This window comes from Anoplophora glabripennis, unplaced genomic scaffold, assembly GCF_000390285.2.
Source record: "Anoplophora glabripennis isolate ALB-LARVAE unplaced genomic scaffold, Agla_2.0 scaffold260, whole genome shotgun sequence".
NCBI lineage: Eukaryota > Metazoa > Arthropoda > Insecta > Coleoptera > Cerambycidae > Anoplophora > Anoplophora glabripennis.
The window spans coordinates 396,530-420,583 of NW_019416403.1; the positions used below are offsets into that span (position 1 = coordinate 396,530).

At 32.1% G+C, this 24,054-nt stretch overlaps 2 protein-coding genes across 4 annotated transcripts in view; one reads left to right on the forward strand and one right to left on the reverse strand.

Annotated features, from left to right (window-relative positions):
- The window catches only part of LOC108906861 (cytochrome P450 4d2-like), a 26,013-nt gene extending 21,942 nt beyond the window's left edge, over positions 1-4,071 (forward strand). Inside the window, exons 7-8 of one of the 3 annotated variants that reach the window (XM_023454444.1) lie at positions 3,426-3,588; positions 3,662-4,071. In XM_023454444.1, the coding sequence (XP_023310212.1) occupies positions 3,426-3,586 (161 nt within the window). In that variant the 3' untranslated portion in view covers positions 3,587-3,588; positions 3,662-4,071. The remainder of the gene's footprint in view (positions 1-3,425; positions 3,589-3,661) is intronic. The other 2 variants (XM_023454443.1, XM_023454445.1) reach the window with 2 other exon arrangements.
- Positions 1-24,054, reverse strand: part of LOC108906859 — a 267,026-nt gene that overhangs the window by 97,557 nt on the left and 145,415 nt on the right. The gene's annotated exons all lie outside the window — the stretch shown is intronic.

A 24,054-nucleotide genomic window follows, 5' to 3' on the forward strand; every position in this document is an offset into this window, starting at 1 on the left:
ACTTCTAAACAGTATTTTCGGTTTTTCTTGAAAACGCCACCTCCTATCGACTTTGGACAAGAGGGCCTTTTCTGGGTAAAATTGAATGCTCTTTCATATTTTTCGAAAACATTTGCAAAATATCAAATCGGCTATACTTTTTTTTATAAAAATATGAATAGAGACCCCTCTACCTCCACCACTGGAACTAATATGCGATGATTTTCTGTGTCAAATTATTTGCCCTCAAATACTAAGTCTTTCGCCGCAACATGATGATTTTTTTTGTCAGCGGTTATTTAGTTAAAAAATAAATAAATAAAACAAAAATAAAATTGAACGCCCTGTATTTCAAAAACGAAGCGTTTTAGGACCTATATCTATAGAAACTTTTAGACTCAAAATGAGGTCTTTTGATTCCTGAAGTCCTGCTATTTAAATGTGAGACACCCTGTACAAACAAGGTATTTCTATTCACATTTAAACAGTCGACAGAGGATGGTTCTCGAAATGGATTTGGTTAAAAAAAATTGAGACACATACACATTAACACCCTATATTTTTGCGCAAGTCTGTTGATTCAAATGAATTGTTTTTACAGAAAAAATAATAATAATAATAATATTTATTTATTTGTCCAACTGAATAAGTACTTCCACTTACAGAACAAAGTAAAAAACAACAGAAACTAATAATACTACAGATAAAAATAAAATATTAATATAATAACTGGACTAAATAAATAATACCGAAATATAGATTAGAAAGAAACAAATACATGCATAAATTACAGTAGCATATCGGTACAATACAATTATTTTAAAAATTATGTAATAGTACACCAAAACTACAATTGAAAATATCACATATATGACATACAGAGTTATATTTACTGCACATAACAGAGGTGATTTCAATAAAATATTACATGTCACACGATTATTAATTCTCGGCATAAGAAAGTTAATTTGAGCAAGCCATCAGGACCACAAGTAATTTTATTTTTTAACTTACGAATTGACAGTTTCCGTAAAAAGCGAAATGTTTAAGTTAGGCAAGTTAATATCTATTATCGGATTATTATTGTAGCAGAAGACACATTGGGCTGAAGAAAAACACTACTAAAATAATCACTGAATGCATTAACTATGGCTTGCGGTTTGTTTAACTCCAAATTGTTATAATGCATTCTACCAGGGATTCTCGTATGATCTCTTTTATTATTGACAAATGTCCAAAAAGTTTTTGGGTTATTCTTTATTGAATTGCCGCATTCGGATACGTAGTTTTTGTAGTCTCTAATGGCAAGTGATTTAGATACCGCTCTTTTTTCTTTAAAAATGTTTCAGTTTTGCATAAATACGGCTAATTTTCCATTACTTATATTCCCAGCAGTCCACCATTGTGGAACATTTATATCATAGCTTCAATAGAAACATATTTAATAAAATTTTAAAAACACAATAAAAATAAATGTTTGCAAAGAATCAAAGAATATGAAGGATTAAAACATACAGGGTGATCCAGAACTTATCCAAAAAAAAAATGTACAGGGGACCCTTACAAATACAATTTTGTAAAGAAAAAATCAAAAAGGTCAGTTCGAAATTGATTTAAAAATATACTTCTGCACGGCACTGGAAACTGGTCCACTGTAAAACNAAGAAACAAATACATGCATAAATTACAGTAGCATATCGGTACAACACAATTATTTTAAAAATTATGTAATAGTACACCAAAACTACAATTGAAAATACCACATATATGACATACAGAGTTATAGTTGCTGAATATAACAGAGGTGGTTTCAATAAAATATTACATGTCACACGATTATTAATTCTCGGCACAAGAAAGTTAATTTGAAAAAGCCATCAGGACCACAAGTAATTTTATTTTTTAACTAACGAATTGACACTTTCCGTAAAAAGCGAAATGTTTAAGTTAGGCAAGTTAATATCTATTATCGGATTATTATTGATAGCAGAAGACACATTGGGCTGAAGAAAAACACTACTAAAATAATCACTGAATGCATTAACTATAGCTTGCGGTTTGTTTAACACCAAATTGTTGTAATGCATTCTACCAGGGATTCTCGTATGATCTCTTTTATTATTGACAAATGTCCAAAAAGTTTTTGGGTTATTCTTTATTGAATTGCCGCATTCGGATACGTAGTTTCTGTAGTCTCTAATGGCAAGTGATTTAGATACCGCTCTTTTTTCTTTAAAAATGTTTAAGTTTTGCATAAATACGGCTAATTTTCCATTACTTATATTCCCAGCAGTCCACCATTGTGGAACATTTATATCATAGCTTCAATAGAAACATATTTAATAAAATTTTAAAAACACAATAAAAATAAATGTTTGCAAAGAATCAAAGAATATGAAGGATTAAAACATACAGGGTGATCCAGAACTTATCCAAAAAAAAAATGTACAGGGGACCCTTACAAATACAATTTTGTAAAGAAAAAATCAAAAAGGTCAGTTCGAAATTGATTTAAAAATATACTTCTGCACGGCACTGGAAACTGGTCCACTGTAAAACTTGAGCTCGCACAATGCGACCGGTATGGCGGCGTGATAAAACCAGACAGAAACTTTCGTAAGGAAAGAAATATGTAAATAGAATTTTTTCGCACCTATTCTATATCGGCAAATTCAAATACTTTTGCCTTTATTAATTATTAATAAAATTAATTTGTGTTTTTAAATAATAAGATCATTTGACATACCCGATGCTGCAACAGCAATTGTTCAAAATTTTATCCACTCACGTGTAAACACATTTGGGTCCGTCTTACTCACTTTCTACGAACTAACACAAATGATGTCTTGCTTCACCATAACACAAATACTTCACCATAATACAAATGTTGTCTTGCTTCACCATAAATTAAAACGATATCCATCAACTCTGAGTTGCTATACACGCAAGCCATTTTTGACACTAACTACTAAAAAACTGATGTAAATACCACAGATAACAGGTAAAAACTACCGCAATGACGGATTTCAGTATTAGGAGTCACATGGCTCTCCACGCGTATTGCGAATGACGCTGGAGACTACAGTTGTCCAGATATGTAGTGGTTTAATGTGCTATAACTTCAATAATTTTTTTCTCAGAAACTATAAGGATTTTACAAAAAATTTTTTTACAATATTGACTCCATTTCTCATGCCGCATCTATTCCTAATTTTTTTTGGATAAGTTGTGAATCACCCTGTATATACTTTTATTACTCTTGACTGCTTTTCAAGATATTGTCATCTTTTATACGAGCTTATAGATTCTTTAAACAGTTATATTGTGTTTCTGATATTTTATACATACATTTTAGAGTAAAAATCAATTGAATTCCAAAGATATTGCCATAATAGATAGCTAATTTTTTAAATGATTTATTTCAAATAATGATGTTTTTGTTTCAGGGCAAAAATATGTTATGTATGAGCTCAAAACATGTATTATTAAATTTTTAATGCATTTCGAACTCATACCCGATCCGGATTTTAGACCAGATATTGGAATGTCTTCAGTTTTAAAATCTAAGAATGGCATTAGAATGAAATTAAAATTAAGAAAACATTAGAGGTAAGTTAATAAATTTAAAACTGGACATTATTTTTAATCGCATTCGTTATAAAATTTAAAGAAATATATCCAGTTTGTTCTATTCAAAGATCAACCGGATTATTTTTTAAGGATACTTGAAGACATTTTGTTGGTTCCAAATTGGGATAATTACAGTTTGGAATTTTTTACTGGAAATTCAGCAGATGGTACATAACCTTTATGTTACAGTGTACCTACTTATGGATAGCATATTTCAATTTATTGGATATCTTATAGGTATTATTTCTTGTGTTCTTATTCGGGCAAGTAGAATTAGGTATTAACAACTCTGTTGAATTTTGTCTTACTTAACAATTTCTTTAAATAAACAAATTTCAAATGCAAATAACTTCCGCTTTGAAGTATGTTTTACATTGTTTTAGGTTTTTAAGTAATGACTATATGTGCTAATATAAATATTTACAGTATGTACGTTTACTTCATGTTATAATAAACTTATGTCGCAATAATAGTTATATTATTTACGTAATAATTAACACATATTATTTATTACTCAGAGTAGAATAGTGTCAATGGCTTTTATATTTTTGCCGCTAAAATAATCCGAAGCTCACTTTGAAGTGTAGCTAAAGTAGGTCAAAGATCTCGGTTACATAGACAGAATAGATGGAATTTTCACATGTAAACATATAAGTTTATTAAGAATACTGCTAATTTCGCACAGCTGTCATCCAATTTTAGCTCCCAGTGTAAGCATAATTTTTTATTTTAAACTAATCTTTCTCAAACCGCAATATTTCGGTTTGAGTGCTGTCCTCAACGATGTGCCGCAATTTAGTGTTGGTTCCGGAAATAATAAAAAAATAAACTGGTTGTGTTAGGCATAGGTATGCCGGGCATTGAAGATGCCATTGGAGATAACTGTACATTTGTCTACTTACAATTAATTATCAGGGTCTGGCTGTCGTTAGTGTAAGATTTGTTATTTTTCGTAAGGAGAAATAAAGGATTGAAAGAGGTAAGAAGGGTAGAAATCGGTTGTCGATTATTACGTTGAAAACATGTGAATATTTGTTATTTATCTTGCGGGCCAATCAATTGTGCAGATTTAGCACCTCAATTCATAACAGCAATTCCTCAACAGTTACTAACACAAAATAATCCGTCATATAACAACTCTTATTGTTACTCAAATTACATTTTACTTTATTGGGTATATCCTGAAATATGACTACTAATCTATGCAAAAGACACTTAATTATTTCTTCAAAATAATATGCAATCTAATTATTAACGATGCTCGCAAATCAAATATCTAACTTCTCAATAAGATTGACAACGTAAATTTATATAACATCTCTAACAATTATTATTTTCAAGATGATATGACAATATTCAAGATACAGTTATGCCTGCGATGAAACTATCAATATTAAATAAGAATATTCAGTAAGTAAACTGTGAATAAACCACTAATCCAAATAAATAGGTATGCTCAGTGAAACAAACTTACAAGTTATATGAATAAGCTATAATAGATAGGTATGCCCAGTGAGAAAACTCACATTCTATGTACAGGGTGACCCATTAAGAATGGAAACACTCGCGTACAAAAGTTGTTTATGGACCGATTTGAACCGGTATTTTTTTTAAAGATAGATCTCCAAAAGCTCTATCTTGATGCAAAATTTGAAGACGAAATTTTGATTTTCAAGGCCTATTACGAATTTTTTTTTTAGGTGAAAAATAGCAAAATTTTGTTAGCGATTTTTTTATAAAAAATCTGACTACACTACTGGATTTAGGAACCCCTCAAATGTATTTGTACCAATTTTTGCAAAAAAAAGTTTGCCCGTAAAAAAGTTATGACAATATCGGCATCACCAGTGTTTGCCGTTGTCGGTGAACATATTCTTTTAAATAAAAACCCATAAAACCCATAGGGAAACAAAATTAAATAACAAACACTGGTTTAATAATTATTAATAAGAATCATAAAAACCAGTATACACAAAATAAACAACAATTACTCTAATATAAACAACAATTGATAAAAAAAAGTAATGATTAAAAGATTACATTTTTAAAAATGAAAAAGGAGTCTGTCAAATTGATGTACACTAATAACGTCATTAAATTTAAACTTTTATAGCTTCCACTATTCCTCCGTTTAATTCTATACATTTTTCATAACGTTTTTTTATATTTTTTACATTTCGTAATTGATGCGCGTTAATCTCCTCACACGCTCCCTTATTCTAGTGCCCAATACCTCCCGGTTAATTGGCCGTATCTTATATACTTTGGACTTAACAAAGCCCCACAGAAAAATATCAAGTGGGGTAAGGTCCGGAGATTGGGGTGGCCAATGAATTAATCGACTGTTTCGACCTATCCAATGATTGGGGAAATTCTCGTTAAGCCACTCCCTGACTTATTTCGCATTGTGTATTGGACATCCATCCAACTGAAAATGTAGATTTACTCTTTCTTGTAATGGAAGATTATCGACTGTATTAAAAAATTCGTTCTGAAGGAAATGTAAAAATTGTTCGCCATTCATATTCCCTTCAAAGAGGAACGGACCAATGACTCTCTCGTTAAGTATCCCACACCAAACGTTAACTTTCTGACTATATTGTCTTCGGCAATTAATTATCCACTCTGGATTTTCTGAAACCCAACACCGCGAGTTCTGTGATGATACAATTCCATTAGTCGTGAATGTGGCCTCATCGCTGAATAAGATATTTTTTAAAAGAAATCGGTAATTGAGATATTGTCCCTGTGCCCAGAGACAAAACTCCATTCGTTTCTCATTATCGCCTGGTTCCAGAGTGTGAAGAAACTTAGGTTTATAGGGTTTTATGTTATTTTTTTTTAGGCAGCGTCGGATACTATCTCTAGGTAAATTTAAATCTAAACTAGCAATCCTGAGGCTATTCTGAGGATTGTTTGTAAAATAATTTAAAATTTCCTGCTCGTGAATACGTCTTCTCTGTTGATTGTCCCTTTTTAAAATGCATTTTGATACAGCACCATATTCCATAAAAGTATTGTTTATTTTAAAAACTGTGCTATGCGTAATATTAGGTCTATCTGGATGTCTGTTGTTAAAAATTATACACACCTCTCTTGCCGTCCGATCATTTTCTCCAGAAAGGCGTACTATTTCAATTTTCTCATAATATTACAATGTGCCACTACTTGTGAAATTTGACATTTGTTGTCTAAACTTCTATTTTTCACAGCCTACCAAATTTTGTTCATATTATTTTTAAGCAACGTTATTTTCTTGCCATCTCGTAATATTTTTTTCAGAAAATTCTTCACAAAAAATTGGATTATGGTTGTAGAATCCAGTGGCTTTTTGAATAAAAAAATTATAAATGTAATTATTTTTGTCTAAGAAGGTAATATTTGTAAGTTTTGGCATAATAACCACGAAATAATAATAATTTGACGAACTTGTTTATTTTACGTATACTAGTTTTTATGTTTCTTAATAATAATGATTAAACCAGTGTTTGTTATTTAATTTTGTTTCCATTTAAAAGAATAGGTTCACCAACAACGGCAAACACTGGTGATGCCGATATTGTCATAACTTTTTTAGGGGAAACTTTTTTTCGCAAAAATTGGTACGAATGCATTTGAGGGGTTCCTAAATCCAGTGGTGTAGTCAGATTTTTTATAAAAAAATCGCTAACAAAATTTTGCTATTTTTCACTTAAAAAAAAATCGTAGTAGGCCTTGAAAATTAAAATTTCGTCTTCAAATATTGCATCGAGATAGAGCTTTTGGAGATCTATCTTTTAAAAAAAACCCGGATCAAATCGGTCCATAAACAACTGTTGTACGCGAGTGTTTCCATTCTTAATGGGTCACCCTGTATATGAATAAGCCATTGCTTCTAATAAATAGGTGTGCTCAGTGAGAAAACTCATCTAATATCCTATATTCAATTGAGGCACAATTCACAATATTTTCACAGCATAGTCAACGTAAAAGTGATCTCTTTTCAAAGTTTAGGTAAAGGGTCTGTTTGAAATTTATAATCTAAACAAAGCCATTGGGCGTTCACTGGCCACTTGAGCCTTTTTATAAGTACTAGATGCTGTACCGGCCGGGGCAAATACGTGCCTTCTTTCTAACTTAAAACTCGTAATATTTAAAATAGGGTCGTAATACAGGGTGTAAAAAAATATTATCTTACATTAGGAACGATCTTCATTCACGTCTTAAGATAAGCTCAGACCCTTTTCCGGAAATAAAAAGAAACAACACATGATTATCCAAGTAAAACCTCACCTTAAGCATAACTTTTACAACTTAAATCAATCAATCAATCGTTTCATTTCTCAAATTGCTGCAGCTGGCTCTATTCAAAACATCTTTTTCTAATATTGCCAAATCATTCAACTATTTATCAATCATAGGCACAACCAAAATTGGCTGAATCACTGTAACACTGACAATGAGATAGTTCGTCGCCGGACACATCCGTACCGAAGCCAAACTATGTCACCGCAGCTAATAGTCCCCGAGATATCCTCCGTGTCAACGCAGCTAACGGACGGACTGTATCACACGCAGCTAACAGCCTTAGGGCATCCCATACCTCAGAACTAGACCGTATCACCACAGCTAATGGGCCTCCATAACAACTCACAATAATAGGTATGCCTGATCAGCAAGATATACATTTAGACAGTACAGAAAAGTCAATTAACAATTAGTAAGCATGCTAAAATACTCAGAGATGACTCACCATATAATTCACAAATGCAAGAACTTCAGTTAACACTCAATTGTAAAAAGCACACACACACTCTTCACGTTCTTTTATAAAAATAAGGTCGATCACAATATAAAAATCGTATTATGGTTCGACTGAAAGCACAGAAGAACGCATCCATCCATGGGTACACAAAAAAAGAACTAGTTCACGTTTATTTTCGGTATGGTTAGTGCCGTTTTGTATGCTCTCGGGCCTATGCAGTGGTGTAACGAACACTCTCTCCTCGCGCTATTGCTTGTTCTTTAGAAGAAGTAACCAGGTTCTACTCATCCGAAAGCGTAATGTTATTTAAATGTTGTTTTTCCAATATCCTTCTGTCTCGACAGGTTATAAAACCCTGTGGTTCTCACAAGTACTTCGATGTCCTTGAAATTTATTGTAAAACCCTCATCTAAGGCATTTTGCCTGATGGTTAATTTATCATGCTAATTGAGCGTTAAGGTCTTTTCACAAATATATAGGGATGAGAAAAAAAGAGGAATATATGGTCACAACGTTTCTGCCATACAGGGATGTACTGATGGTACTGAAGAAATGTCGCATCTTGGACAAACACAATCTCAAGGAAGATAGAAATAGCTTTTTCCAAGACAAAATGTAAAAATTATCTATTATGTAGGGTGTGTTCATTACGTGCATGCCGGTCTGGCCAGATATTTCTTTCGCATAGACTAAGTAAATTACACGCATCTCCCCTATCAACTTCGGGTGGAAGGGGTCGGACGTGACATATATCATCGAGGCTGCGACTCGGACTCTTGTAATTGGTTGGCTTTGGGAGCGCACGTGCCCCGGTTGCATTTTTTGTGAACCGACCGAATACCTAAAGCGCTTTCCTGTTTGTTTGGTAAGAAGTAAACGGAATATTACAAAATAAAAATGGTGTACGGTGTCGAACAAAAAATTAATATTATTAAATGGTATTGTCGTGCAGAAAGTGCAGAGGAAGTCATTGGTTGATTTATATTTTCATAACCCGACGAACCAGTCCCCACTGCTAGAACTGTTTTGAATATTTTTCATAAGTTTGAGGAGTGTGGATGTGTTAATCGGTGTACGAAATGAACCAATCAGGAACCTCGTCAAATTCCTGAAGCAAGGAGAGAAAAAGAAGTGCTTTTGTGGAAACAAGTGAGCCGTGTTCTTCCTCCCAAATTTCCGAAGAACTTGACATTCCAAGTCGTATAGTTCGTCGCATTTTAAAAAAGAAGGGTTACAAAACCTATAAAATGCAAACTACTCAAGAAATTATTCCTGGTGATCAAATAAGGCGTATGGAGTTTTGTGAATCCATTAGGGAAAAAATAGATGAAAATAATTAATTTGCTAGGCAGATTTATTTACAGACGAATCATCTTTTTCCGTACTTGGCAGTCATAATCCTTCAGTGGTTCAATATTGGTCCCGGGAAAACAAGCATTTAAGTATACCATTAAGAACGCAGTACCCTCAAAACGTAAATGTTTGGCCTCCTCGATCTTCATATCTGACTCCCTGTGACTTCTTTTTATGGGGTCATTTAACGCAACTTCTCTACAAACATCGATACGAAAGAGCCGCAAATTAGAAATATTTTAGGATTAGTTACTCCTGAAATCTTGTCAAATGTTCGTCAAGAATTTTACTACAGATTAGGGTATTGTGAAGCTCAAGCAGGTGGGTTGTTTGAACACCTTATTAATTAATAATAAGCTTTATTTAATAAGCATTTGAAAATAATTCATTATTTTGCCTAAGAATTACCACTCATTTTATTTTAGAATACCGTTTTAGTTTTTTCTAAAAAATATAATTAATTTGTAATAAAGTTGGAATGCTTTCTAGTCTGTTTGGAAATGAAAGAGAGTAATAAAACCCCGAGATAAGAACCGGCCATGGGCGTGGTAATATTTCGTTTCAGGTAATTATCGGGTAACACTAATGCTAACAAAAATGACAGGGATTGGAAAATCGACTATCTACAGACTTTTAAAGGAAACAAAAAATGAACAAGATACTGTAAATCCCCCAAAATCATCTACAGGGAGGTCAAAAGTCGTTATAGATGATTACTTCGAAAATGTCATTCGTAGAAAAGTACACTCATTTTATTTTAAAAAAGAAATACCAACGCTAAACAAAATTTTAAGTGAACTTTCAGACGACAACGATTTGCCAAAAATCAGTAGAAGCAAAATATGGGCCGTCTTACGAGAGTTGAATTTTTGCTGGGAAAAGCAGAACAGGAAGTCAGTTCTTATCGATAAAGATGAAATTATTTGTTGGCGAAGATATAGTATGATCTAAAAACCTCTTATCATTCTTGTAAACAAATATCGTACAAATAGGGTAATTACTGTACATATGGCAACACTGCTGTCAATTCCAGGTCGTGGCTTATACTCTTTATGCCATCGCAATAAATCAAAAACGTAATTATTGTCCAATATCTTCCGTATCACGTATCTTAGACGTACGTTGTTCCCAAATCCCTAATGCAAGACACAGACAATAAACCAATAATCAAGGAGAGCTTAGAACCGCAGGCTTTGCGATGGCATCGATGGCATAAAGTTATACAAATGATATGGGAGCGGAGTCAGAATTATTAGGAGAGACTGGTGAAATATTTATATAATTTACTAACTTTGTAGAGAAAAAATAAAACTATGACCAGACCTGCATGTGGAAAACTCTACATTAGTCAAACTGGAACACACGTTAGTATGAGGTTAGATAAGCAGAAGAATAATGAACAATGACAACATAGAAAAATAAGCAATTGTGGAATATAGAGCAAATACGGGGCAAACGATGGACCCAACTAATATCGGAATTCTAGCGAGATAGACGGTATGGATTAGTGCACAGATACCAGTAAGAGGAGTTAATCTCCAGTTTCAGAGCTTATTCTGAAGAAAAGAGAGGTCGAAAAGTTTAAACCGACGAAATGATGACTATTGTTCTAATCGTCCAAGCTTTAATAGGCCTTATAAATGACATTAAAGGATTCCTGCCACATTTATTATTAATTCTTTTTCAGATTATAATTTGTAAAATGTATTAGTAAAATTTGAAAGCAATTAATAGCATTTAATTTTGGCATTTGCCCATTTGCATCATAAAAGCGCAAAAAAATGTATACATATTAGTAATTTATTCGACAATGGTGCAAAAGTTCAGTGTATCGTTTTCAAATTTTCCTAAAAATAAAAAACAGTAACACAATTAGTGGTAAAAATATTTAATGCTATATTTAAGGGTTATTGAACTCTAAAACGCAATGAATACGATGCAAATTTGTATTGGGAAGGATTGGATACTAGCACCAGCCATATTGTTTCTTTCAGAATCAAACGAAAAAAAGTACTTCTACTTTTTTTTAAACAATGGATATTGTTGCTATAAAGAAATATAGGCGTATCTTATGTAGGTATTTCGAATGAAATAATATTTTAACGAGTATTTCCTGAAAAATTATTTATATTAAAAAAAAGATCTCAATTGTTTTCTGCATTTCCACCACTGTGCTACGCATAAAAAACTGTTTTTTTTTGAGATTGTTGCACTCTTTAAAAAACCTGTGCCCGTTTCTGTAATCTCGTATCTTCTTTACTGAATGTTTTCGGATATTTGTCCATATGAACTTTTTTGCTCAAATTGACGTTTCTATTGACTGTTCTATGACAGTAGAATAGGATTAAATTACAATTCCAGTAAATATAAAAAATTGTTACAAGCGCAAATAAATAGATTATTAAAAATCTTATCTTTCTGTTACTTACTTATTTACTTTACATCTTTATATCTCAGTTATGGTCAATTCACATCACATTCGCAAATGGGTTCAACGAAAGTTTTATAAAATATCTAAAATCGGTAGAATCACTGAGTAGTTAAATCATATGCGCGGCAAATACTGACTGTATCATCGGAAAAGCAACATTATCTTACCGTGTGTATTTGCCTAATAATAATCCCTATTAGAAGATAACGGATCAATTATTAACCCTTGTCTGAAACGCCTGTTTATCAAGCCGACATACTGTCACACACAAACACTGAAAACATTGTTTTTATTGCCATGAATTTAACTTCAACCTGATTTGGATATACTGTTGCGCGTATATATCCGAATGATATTGTAAGACGTAATATGATCAGGAAGACACAGATTTTACTTACTAATCGTTAATTTATGAAAAACTCGACTCGAATGCCAATTGTATTATAAAGATTTCGTATTTAGATTGTTTTATATTTTTCAAATCTAAAAAGTTAAAGAAAGATGACAAAAGGGTTTCCCAGACAAGGGGACCAGTATGGTAACGACAGACTACTAGGATTAAAATAAAATGACTTACCTACACTGAAAGGAGATATTTCTCTTGAATAATGTGTATAGCGCATATTAAAACTTGTTATACAACTATTATTTAAAAAAGCACTAATCTCCATACTCATTATGATCGTAAAGTTTCCGATAGTTCGTTGTGCATCGACTATTACGCTTCTTCTAGTTGAATGAGCATAGGCAGTATAGACACATGTTTTGTGGGATACATGATCATACCGCATTGTGCTAAGTAAAGTTATGTAAACATCTCTAATCGATCGGGCAAGGTCCATTTACTATTAATGTAATGCAATTTTACAAAAAAGAATCATTACTGTACTCTTACTACGCAGCGTAAGGGAGAAAAAATTCAACTTTCAGGGCTGTAGGTCCAAAACAAAGGACTTTTAGACTTTGTGCCCATTGAGACTTTTGATCAAAGCGATCAGAACTATCACATAGCAACGTTTCAAAAAAAAATTGCCGTAAGCCACTTTTCATAACGAATATGCGGGATCCTTTGCCTAAATCATATTATACACCGTATCCACCTATCCAATATTTACAAACTTAATTTTTTTAAATTGAAACCTATATTTTTTATGGCATTATCGAATTCTACGTGAAAAATTAACTGGACTTTGTGTTACGATCCCTATTAAAATATTGATAGGTTTCGAGATAATCGACTTTTTATTTTTTTTTCTTATGTTTCGTCACTTCTAGTAGTTGACATAATTAAGATTGTATGACAGCCCAGTTATTATTTTTTATTTTAAATAGTGTAGCTAGACAACTAATAAATTTAATAAAAATAAATAGTCTTACAATATTCTTCCCGACAAAGGAACGGGCGCAAATCCGGTATTTTACATAAAAATTGTTGTTTTTTTTGCACAAACTACGCAACTTAGGTATAGGGAAAGCTATTAAAAAATTGTAGGTTCTACAGAAAGGCATCTAATGAAATCATAAAACACAGCTATTTGAAAAAGTCGAGATTTTTCAAATTTTAAATTATCAGGTTTGCCCCCCATATATCGCAGGTCAACTTTTGACACGTTTTTTGAAAGAGCCATCTACACTCTACAGTTCCTGAAATAAAAAATAATTTCTAGCTGTCATACAATCATAATTATGTCAACTACTAGAAGTGACGAAACATAAGAAAAAAATGAAAAGTCGATTATCTCGAAAACATCAATATTTTAATAGGGATCATAACACAAAGTCCCGTTAATTTTTCACGTAGAATTCGATAATGCCATAAAAATATAAGTTTCCATTTAAAAAAATTAAGTTGGTTCCTGCCCAGGAAAAACTGAACACTCTGTATATGCAAATATATTTTCATTTTGTGCAGCTCGGGAAAGTAGGCAACTTGTAGAAAAAAAAATTAAGTTATATCTTTTATTAACCTAGATATTGGTCTTACGCGCACTAGGTGGACACGGTGTATAACGTAGGTATTCTTATAATCACAAACTGGGAATATTTTAGATTACAATATTTCTTAGATTAGCTTCTTGGTTCTAGCAGATCAAATTCAAATTCACTAATCCGCTTCGTTTTGAAGAAAAATGCAAAAGTTAGAGATAGGTCCGTCTTGTATCATTATTATTAGATATCGGAAATGTTAAGGCGGCTACAATGTGGTACAGGGTTGGCTGTAGATTGGGTTCTTTTTATGTAATTTTATTCAAACTGACACACCCTTGCCTTCATATAACTGCAAGGGGATATTTTTCTACACTAAACGCTTCACAAGGAACTTACCACAAAATATATAGGGATAGTACGTAATAATAAGTACCAGCAAAACTTAACAAAATAATAATTTCTAAGTCATAAGGAAAACAATTGTAGATAATAATTAATAGTTGTCCTAAGTGTTCCGCGGTTAATAGTCTCCGGCGATCGTCAAATACCCATATCAAGAACGAAAATAACCGTTCAACATTTACCGATGTTATTTTCAGCATGAAGCGTCAACTACTTCACATTTTAATAATCCCAATATCCTCGTCTTTGTACAGTAACATGTACATGTTTACCTCTGATTTGAAGCTTCGCATCGATCAATTTATTCGATACTTATCTATCGGCACCCTAATGCTTGCTCTGTCGGCCTGTATACGGCCATTAGTAACATTGTGTATTATGAGCATAGAACGACACAAGGCTTGACCACAGATTTAGCCTATTTCTGCTACTACAACGCGTATTGGCGCTTACTGGCATAATATAGGCTACTACCTACTGCTTACTTATTTGATTGTCATCACAAAGTTTCCGATATTATACCTATTTCTTTAATAAATTTTATAATTTGTTCCAATAAACGTGCTCAATTTTTATAGACTATAATTACAAGTAATCTATATGAAACAATAAGTTCATATCTACACTTGAATCAAATCATGTGGGGGACTTAATAGTTAATGCTTTGAACTTGAAGATCATTCACTGCTAAGCAAAAGACGTTTTTTTTTTTTAAGAAAAAGCTCATACACACAAAACTTTGACCAAATGTTCTTCGAAATGGTGAAGCTATTCAAAGTGCTATAAATGGTTTTGTTGAAAATTGATGCTTGTTCTGCAATTGCAAAAGTAAATAGTGCGTCCCACTTAAAACAAGGAAGTTGACAAGTACTTCCGCTGGAATTGTAAAGAGCCGGAAGTCGGCAAAATTTCATTGAGGTAAACATATCGAGACATCTGTTTCAGATTTCAATTTAAATCCATTCCCCATACGTTTAAATAAATATCAACACGACAGATCTCGTACTTAATAAAAAAACAAGAGAAAAATAAATAACAAAAAAGGCGTAAATAATCGAATATTCTGTGTCTTGTCAATATTTCTGAAATTTACTAAAATTTAATCAAATATCTAGGTAAAAATGGTTTCTCGTTATCGATTTGCTGGTAAAAAAATTGCCAGTAAACAGATTTTATTGCAAAATACTCATAAAATATGGCCATAAACCAATAACAGTCGGCATAAACAATTTAAAAATTTAATTCGTAGGTGGACTAAAACAAACGTACTTGCCAAAGCAATAAATTAAGCAAATTCAAATACAATGGCTTAATTTTCTTGTTATTTGAAACTATTAAGATAAATTTATGATTTATAGTATTTTTGTATATACTTATGCGTAATAAAATCGCTTTCACTCTATTGTACGTTCCACACGTATCGATAAAAATATAATTGAAACGTTGAGGAATTTAGTATATTATTTAGAATTTGGTAAATAATGTAAGTTTATTATAGCGACGATTATTAAGTAATGCATTTTGTTTTATTCTTTATATAAATATTTGCCTCTTTGCAGATAAAAAACATGTGTCTGAAATTTGACACTTGTATCTCCTTCATGTGCAAATCATCTATGCTATACAAGATTTCATTAGACTTTTGTCAGACAACGCCACTTTTACCTGCAATTAAATTTTTTATTTTCATAATACAGACCTGTACAGTCAGAGCAGTGCTTTGTTTGTGCTTTGCTTTATTTCTGTTTTCTTCTTCAGTTTTTTTACTTTGTCAGTAAAATTATAATTACAAGTTTTATTACTGTATATAAAAATTCTTTGCTGGGACAAATATTTACGGCATCATTCCAAAAGTATTATACCTATAGGTTTCCGTTTTCCTTGAAAGAAGTTTTAAAGCAATATGATGACTTTAAGTTTATACTTTCTTCATTATTTCTTGTTTATATGTAGCAAGAAACGTTTTCTCGAGATGATAGTAATGCTTTGTAAGACCAAAAGAAAGTACTTAAAAGGTTGACACAAATACTTGACTTGAAAGACAATATTGGTGTATACAGTAAAATTTCTTTAAGAATTAATGTCAGTACAGAAATTTGCGTATTTCAAAGCTTATTGTTAGAGGCATACAGTCTTCCCTTTTAAGGCTGTTTATGACTGATATAAACTGTTTCCTCAACTGCTTTTTTGCTATTTGAAATAAACAATACATTTCCATTAAGTCTGAAAACATTGTCCAGCGGAAGCAAAGCAGAACATCCATCATCAAAGTTTGGTAAATACCTCCATTATGACTTCTTGAGATATTTTTACAATAATAATGATAACAATGGAGTTGAATCCAAAATTGCATTGGGAATGGTATTCAGGTGTATGACTTTTCAGTTATATCCGTAGAAATATCAACCAAATATGTTCAGTAGATCTAAGTTAGTATTCGTTCGTTAGTAGTCGTTTCTTCTAATCAACATTTTAATGTTTTGGCAATAATTAAAGATCATTCCAAGAATCGGCTGCAACCTGAAAGACTTCTTTTAAAAAAATGGTCAATATTCGCGAAAACCACAACTTTTTATCTTAGTTGATATACCCTTTTAGCACTCTAATGATGGTTGATAGCTGTCAACACTTTAAACTAAATCAGTGGCAGAGAGATATAATTATAAAGGTACGTAATAAAGATAATTATTATTATAATTTTTTGGTTGCGTGTTTTTTAGGTCTATAAAAAAACCCATCGTTTAACAAGGAATAAGTAATATCGATAATGCTTTACCGTAATGCGGAAACGATCAAGATTGAAAACTAACAAAAGAACATCCTTGATAAAAGACGAAGGAAGCGTTTTCATGCTACAGAGCTGAAACGAGCGATTGTTTAGTTGGAAGCGGAGACATTTGACATGAATAGGTATCAGATATTACGTACAATGTATTGATTTTTCAAGTAACGGTATATTGTTCAATGGGATACGATAGCTGATGTAATACGGAAGAAGGAAAGAAGTAAAATCAATTGTAGGAAAGACGGGATGTCTTGTTAATGGTAAGAAAACAGGATATTTTGTAACGGACGTTTTTTATGGATTACGAACTAAAGAATTACAAGAATTGCGACTTCAGAATGACCAAAATCTCTTAAACATATTAAATATTAAACCCTTACAATAGATTCACCAGAAATATGAAATAGCGATGTTGAGTTAAACTTTCATACGATTCTTGAAAGATTGGATGTGAAACATAGTTCTTCTGGATATATTGCCACGAGATGCGCAGTTCATTACGGCACTGATTGTATTGGACATTGACTTTAATTTTAATTCCTCATGCTATTTCTAGGAAAAACTATATGGCATGTTCCGTTTGTAACCATTTTTTATAATTTTGAGAGTTAATGTGATCATGATAGTCCCTTAGTTTTTGACTAAGTTTTGAAAATTGGTTCCGCATTTGATATAAAATAATTTTCCCATCTAAGAATTTTCATGAAAGTGCGAATAATGAATGTGTCATCCATATAAGCAACCGATAGATCCTCCATCAAGTTTTGGATGTTATGACGGTCCATTAATAGTCGTCGGTTGGTTTTTGTTTTCCACCACTACAATCTTAGGTATACAAAAGCTATAGTTTTTTCTTTGATATACCATTTTTAATAGTTCCACGATCAAAGTCATCCAAGCTTGTGGCGATTTTTTATAGTCATTATGCTGAGAATGGAACGATGAGGTTTCACCATTTGCAATAATTCTCTCTAACTTCACGATATTTTTAACTGTTTTCACACCAGCTGCCATTACAACCCCTTCTTGCACTTTTCCTAAAGAAATTAATATCGAGCGTACAAATAAAAACGTGGTCAAGTTGGTTCTGAAAATTTGGACGTAGGGCGTAGCGTATAGCAAATGAACTTAAACGTCATCTGTCAAAGCGCTATATCGCCGCTATCAATTTGAATATTTTCGTTTTAAAAAGCGTTTAAAATGGTGTTTTCTCAAGAACAAAAAGTGTTTATCATAGAGTCCTACTTTAGAAATGGACGCAAGATTGATGGAATATGGAAGTATTCTATTGAGGAATGTTTCATAGAATTTCAAAATCAATTTCCCGGCGTTGTTGAGTACAAAATTTTTCAAAGTGCAGTTCAGCGTTGTGTTAATGTTTTTCGTGAAACGGGCAGTGTAACAAGAAAAGAAGGAAGCGGCCGACCTAAAAAGCGGACTGAAGAATTAAAAGAAAATGTCCAACAAATAATGGAAAATGCGCCAAGAACTTCTGTACGTGTTTTATCACAAATGGTGGGAGTATCAGTCGGTACCTGCCACACAGTGTTAAAAAAAGATTTGCGTTTGTTCTCCTATCGTTTAACTTGTCAGCAAGAACTTCATGAAGTTGATTTTCCGCGACGGGCTGTATTTTGTGAATGGTTTTTAAACAACTACGGTGAACTTCATAATATCACCTTTTTTTCTGATGAAGCCTGGTTTCATTTAAGTGGTTACGTAAACTCACAGAATATGAGAATGTGGTCTTCTGAAAAACCAGATAACTTTTTTGTCGAGGGCCCTCTACACGCTCAAAAAATTGGAGTTTGGTGTGCTCTCAATCGAAGGAGGATTTATGGACCTATTTTTTTTAATGGTACTCTTACTGCGCAAAGGTATAGAGAAGAAATTATCGCTCCTTTTGTTAACCAGCTGGAAGAAAACGAAATTACAAACTTTTACTTTCAACAAGATGGCGCAAGGGCACATACGGCAGGCGAGACGATGAATATGTTGAGGGAAGTTTTCCAAAATCGACTAATAAGTCTCAATGCTGAACATGAATTTCCACCGAGGTCATGTGATATTACGCCGTGTGATTTCTTTTTGTGGCCTTACCTTAAAAACACTATTTTTGAACTGCCTATTCCTGATTTAAACCATCTGCAGGCTCGACTTATAGACAAGATTCGTGAAATTAACAATACCCCGAGCATCTTAGAAAATGTCTTTAATTCTTTGAGGAACAGGTGTGAAAAGTGCTTGGAACAAGGAGGGGGACACTTTCAGCAGCTGCTTTAATTTATTGTTATAACAAGGAGGGGGACACTTTCCGCAGCTCCTTTAATTGTTTGTTATTGTTATCACGATTATTCTTTAAAATAAAGTTATATAGTCATTAACGTTATTGAAACTGACAGCTGCTATACAGCTCGTTGAGAAATGAGGTTAAGTTGGTCGCTATAAGCTACTCCCTACGTCCAATGTGTCAGAGCCAACTTCGACCACGTTTTTATTTGAACGCTCGTTATATCGCCATTTAGTGCCTCTTCTTTCATAAATTTAAACATAGGTATTGCGTACAATTTCACGACATTGTGCACTTAACACTTTATGGTTCACAAGTGAATTGAATCCCATAGTTCGAACAACTTTTTCTCAGACATTCGACCGTTCGACATTCAGACAGAGAATGAGCTCCAGTCCTAATCTGGTAATTTATTGAGAATACTTTTGTTCTCATCAATAAGTTTTAAAGAAGGTGAAATTTCTCCAATTTTGAATGTGATTATTTGAGTATTTACTGAACTGTGTCTATTTGGAATTAAAATTAAGTAGGCGCTAAACTACATTTCGATATATGAATGCAAAAAATCTGAAATAAAGATATACACTTTGCTGTTTTATATTCTTAGGATTTATCAAATTAAATATATTTGTGTAGGAATCGTCACATGATCCCTAAATGGAAATGGTTGCCAGGTCATTGGTTTAGTCTTCTTGATGTTTTGAGAGACTTATAGTTATATTGTTCAGAAGAAACTATGATACTGATTAAGTTCTAGAAAGATTTTGAAGTAATTGCCCTGACATTCCGATCCTGGTTGTTACTCGTGTTGATTTCAAGTTTTAGGTTCCAAATTCCTTAATTCTTATATTCATTGTAGAATGTTGGTCGAAACAGCATTTGCTTCTCTAACGCAAAGAAGATGTTCTGAAGTAAGCAGATTTTATTGATGCACTCCATCAAATACATTTTCCCTTCTGTTTTGAGCAGCAACCTTATTATCTTATTTCCTTTCAACTGACAGTAGAATTAGCAACATATTTTTGGTATTTAGTGTTAATTGATACGAGTAGATACATTAAAAAATCTTTGTGTAACTGGAAATACAGGAACAATTATTAGCTCAAAGCAAATATGGGTATGTAGTGTTCTTTTCATTTATTCGAATTATCCCAATTATTTTCTTGATCTTGAATCTTGAACCTGTCCGTTTTATATAATTTTTTATTCACATCATTCATAATTTTCTGCAATTTACTGATTCAACATCAATACTAACTTAATATAGAATAGTTAACAGACAGTTAACTTCAATTGGGTAGTATTGAGATTGTAGTACAAATTAAATAAAAATTACACTTAATAATCATTTTAATAAAATAAAAATAGACAAGCCCAACGGTCTTCTAGAAAAATAAGCGAAATATAACATAATACTTTTTACCAAAATAAATATTCTTAAACAGGTAGTAATAATTCCCATGGCGCCTGTTGGGACACGTTTATTGGAAGTAGTATTTTCCCAATGTCACAAGAGAGTCTTTCAATATCGCATTCCACTGAAATAAAGGAAGAAAATGGCACACTAGTGGTATAGATAGTAGCCTCTTACCAGCATAAAATGTTTATGTAGGAAATACGTAGGTATCTAGTTAGTTTGTTGTAGGCTGAAACGTAAAACGATAAAATTTCAAATATTTTGTAATATTGAAATAGAGAATATGGATACTGTATTTTGTTCTCATCCTTCAAATTTAAAAATCAGTAACATATTGACTATTGCTTTGAATCATACATATATTTTTGAGAATTTGTGACTGCAAAAGCTTTCGCCAAAGATAATAAAAATATATGTTTTAATATTGTCATTTTTTTAAACAGTATTTATACTGAATCTCAATTTATCCTATAAAGGTTTTGATTTGGTATTTTGAAGTTTTTAACACAATTTTTTCACCCCCCATGAGCACTTTTTCACTTCAATAAGAATAAGATTCAGCACACTATTAAATAATGACTTGCCTTTTACTGACTCTTTTTTTTTAATTTAAAGTCGATGCATTGAATACACTTCTACAGCCCAATATCTGATTCAAGTAATCAGATTAAAGTATTGAACATATGGTCTTCACATATTTCGAAATCTAAATTTTAGGACAGTTTAAATAGGTTTGTTTCTGCAGCACTCTCAAACTATTTTCAAACTGTCAGATATACTAAACCACTTAAGTTATCACATACGTTCAGCGTATCTAAGGTCACGAATCAATTGGTCAAACATCAGTCCTCAGTCCCCAACTGCGGCAGAAACAAACCTAATACTAGCCAAGGGATACCACAAGGTTCTAGTTTGGGCCCTATTTTGTTTATTCGATGCATAAATCAAATTAATTCACATTGTATCGCTTATGTTGATGATATATCATTAATTCTGAAAAAAATTATATTATAAAAGATAAAAGTTCTGATGAACTAAATAATATTGTTAATTTTTTTTTAATTTTATGGTGATCTAGTTCTCAATTTTGAAAAAAATTGAATTTTTACTTGTTCACACTTACAAACATGTAGCAGAAAATATGACTTTGAAGCTGTATGATACTTTGTTGACTAATTCTAGATTGTTATAACGTGAATTTTTTAAAAACTTTATTTTTGTTATTAAATGGTAAATACCTCAGAAATTAAAGATTTTAGCTGTAGGGAATGCTTTATAAAAATGAAAGAACATAGTGTATTTTCAGTTTTTAAAATAAAATACAGGGTGATTCATTTAAAAAAATTGAGAAAATTATGTGCTCGAGTTTTGGCTCGCCCTATATTTAACTGCAATAATACACAAATAGCACTTTCTTGTAAAACTGTATCAATATCAAAAAGTTATGCCTGTAAAAAATTATTGGGTATAGGGTATACAGGACGCTGAAATGGGAATGATTCTCGTATACAATTGACCATAACTTTTGAAATATCCTGTATAACATATGTAATTAAACCCTATATTAGAAGCATAAAAGAGATGAACTTAATATAAAATTGAAATAATATATAGGGTGTCCCATTTAAAAAATAGAATGTTTGGTTTACCTTGGTAAAACATAACACTGTATATACGAAAATAATTTTAAAATGTGTAGTTTTAAGGTTTTATAATAATTAACGTTTTTTGATATATTCTATAATAACGGAGATATCGTACTGCGACGCACTAATGCCGCACCCTGTATATGTATAACTTATTCGCATCAAATGCCATTAAATACAGTAGTAACTGGCCAATTAATTGTGCGGATCAGCATCTTGATTCATAATACCAGTTCAAAAATAGTTACTAATACAAAATAATTTATTTTACAACAATTCTAATTGTTGTCCAAATGACATTCTAAGTACTACATCCTTGAAATACGACTTTAGTAATTTATACAAAGACCACTTAATTATTTCTTTAACAGATTATGCATTTTAATTTGTGACCTGATTGATAACGTAAATTTGTAGCACAATACTAACAATTTATTTTCAAGACCATACAACAATATTCAATTTGATCAGTGATAAAACTCCTAATTATCTCAGTATGAGACTATTAATATTAGATATGAATGTCCAGTAGGAAAACTCACGAGTTATACGACTTAGCTACTAAACTACTAAAGAGCCTTAAAAAATGTTGCCCGATTGGTATTGGTAACGAAAATAACCCTCGCTGGGGTGAATATGAGCTTTGTTGCTAACTTAAAACTCATAATATCTAATACAGGGTGTAAAAAAATACTTTCCTACAATTCAGAAGACAGTGTGCGACTTAGTTTTCACTTAGATAGAAATTTAAATTGGTTTGTTCATTGTGAAAAACTGACTTCTAATTTGCATGGACTGAGGCTATTTTCGTAAACTTACGATTCGTACTTAAACATAATCAATTAATAAATATTTATTACGCAAAGGCAGAACGATTACTAAGAATGATATATATGCTTTTGGGCAACTTCACACATAGTTAGAAAGTTTTTATTGCACAAAAACGTATTAGCTGATGTATTGCTAACATAAATCTAAAAGAGCCATATTTTAAAAAATATAGTGTGTTCACATTGACCTCTTTATAAATTTATTAGATTTATAACTGTTTTAAGCAATTCAACCATGTTTAATGTAAATGAGGATATCCACACTCACAATACACGACAAAAGCGTCGATATTATCTGCTCCTTGCAAAGTTGATTCTGACTAAGGATTTCTCTAAATACAGGGTGTAAGAAGTTTGATTGCCATTACTTCAGCATGAGATAGACTAATCATAAATGAACAAGAAAGTTGTATATTACAGGGGCGTAAGATTAACAGTTTTCAAAATACATCGATTATTAATATTGGGGAGTTTCATCACAACGTGACAACAGCGCTTAACCTAACGCTACACATCTGATGCATACCATGACACCTTCGTATCCAATTTTCACGCACTCGCTGGAAAACACCTCAAGAAAAGGTAATAATGGTACACAAAAAACACTCAGACACGGTC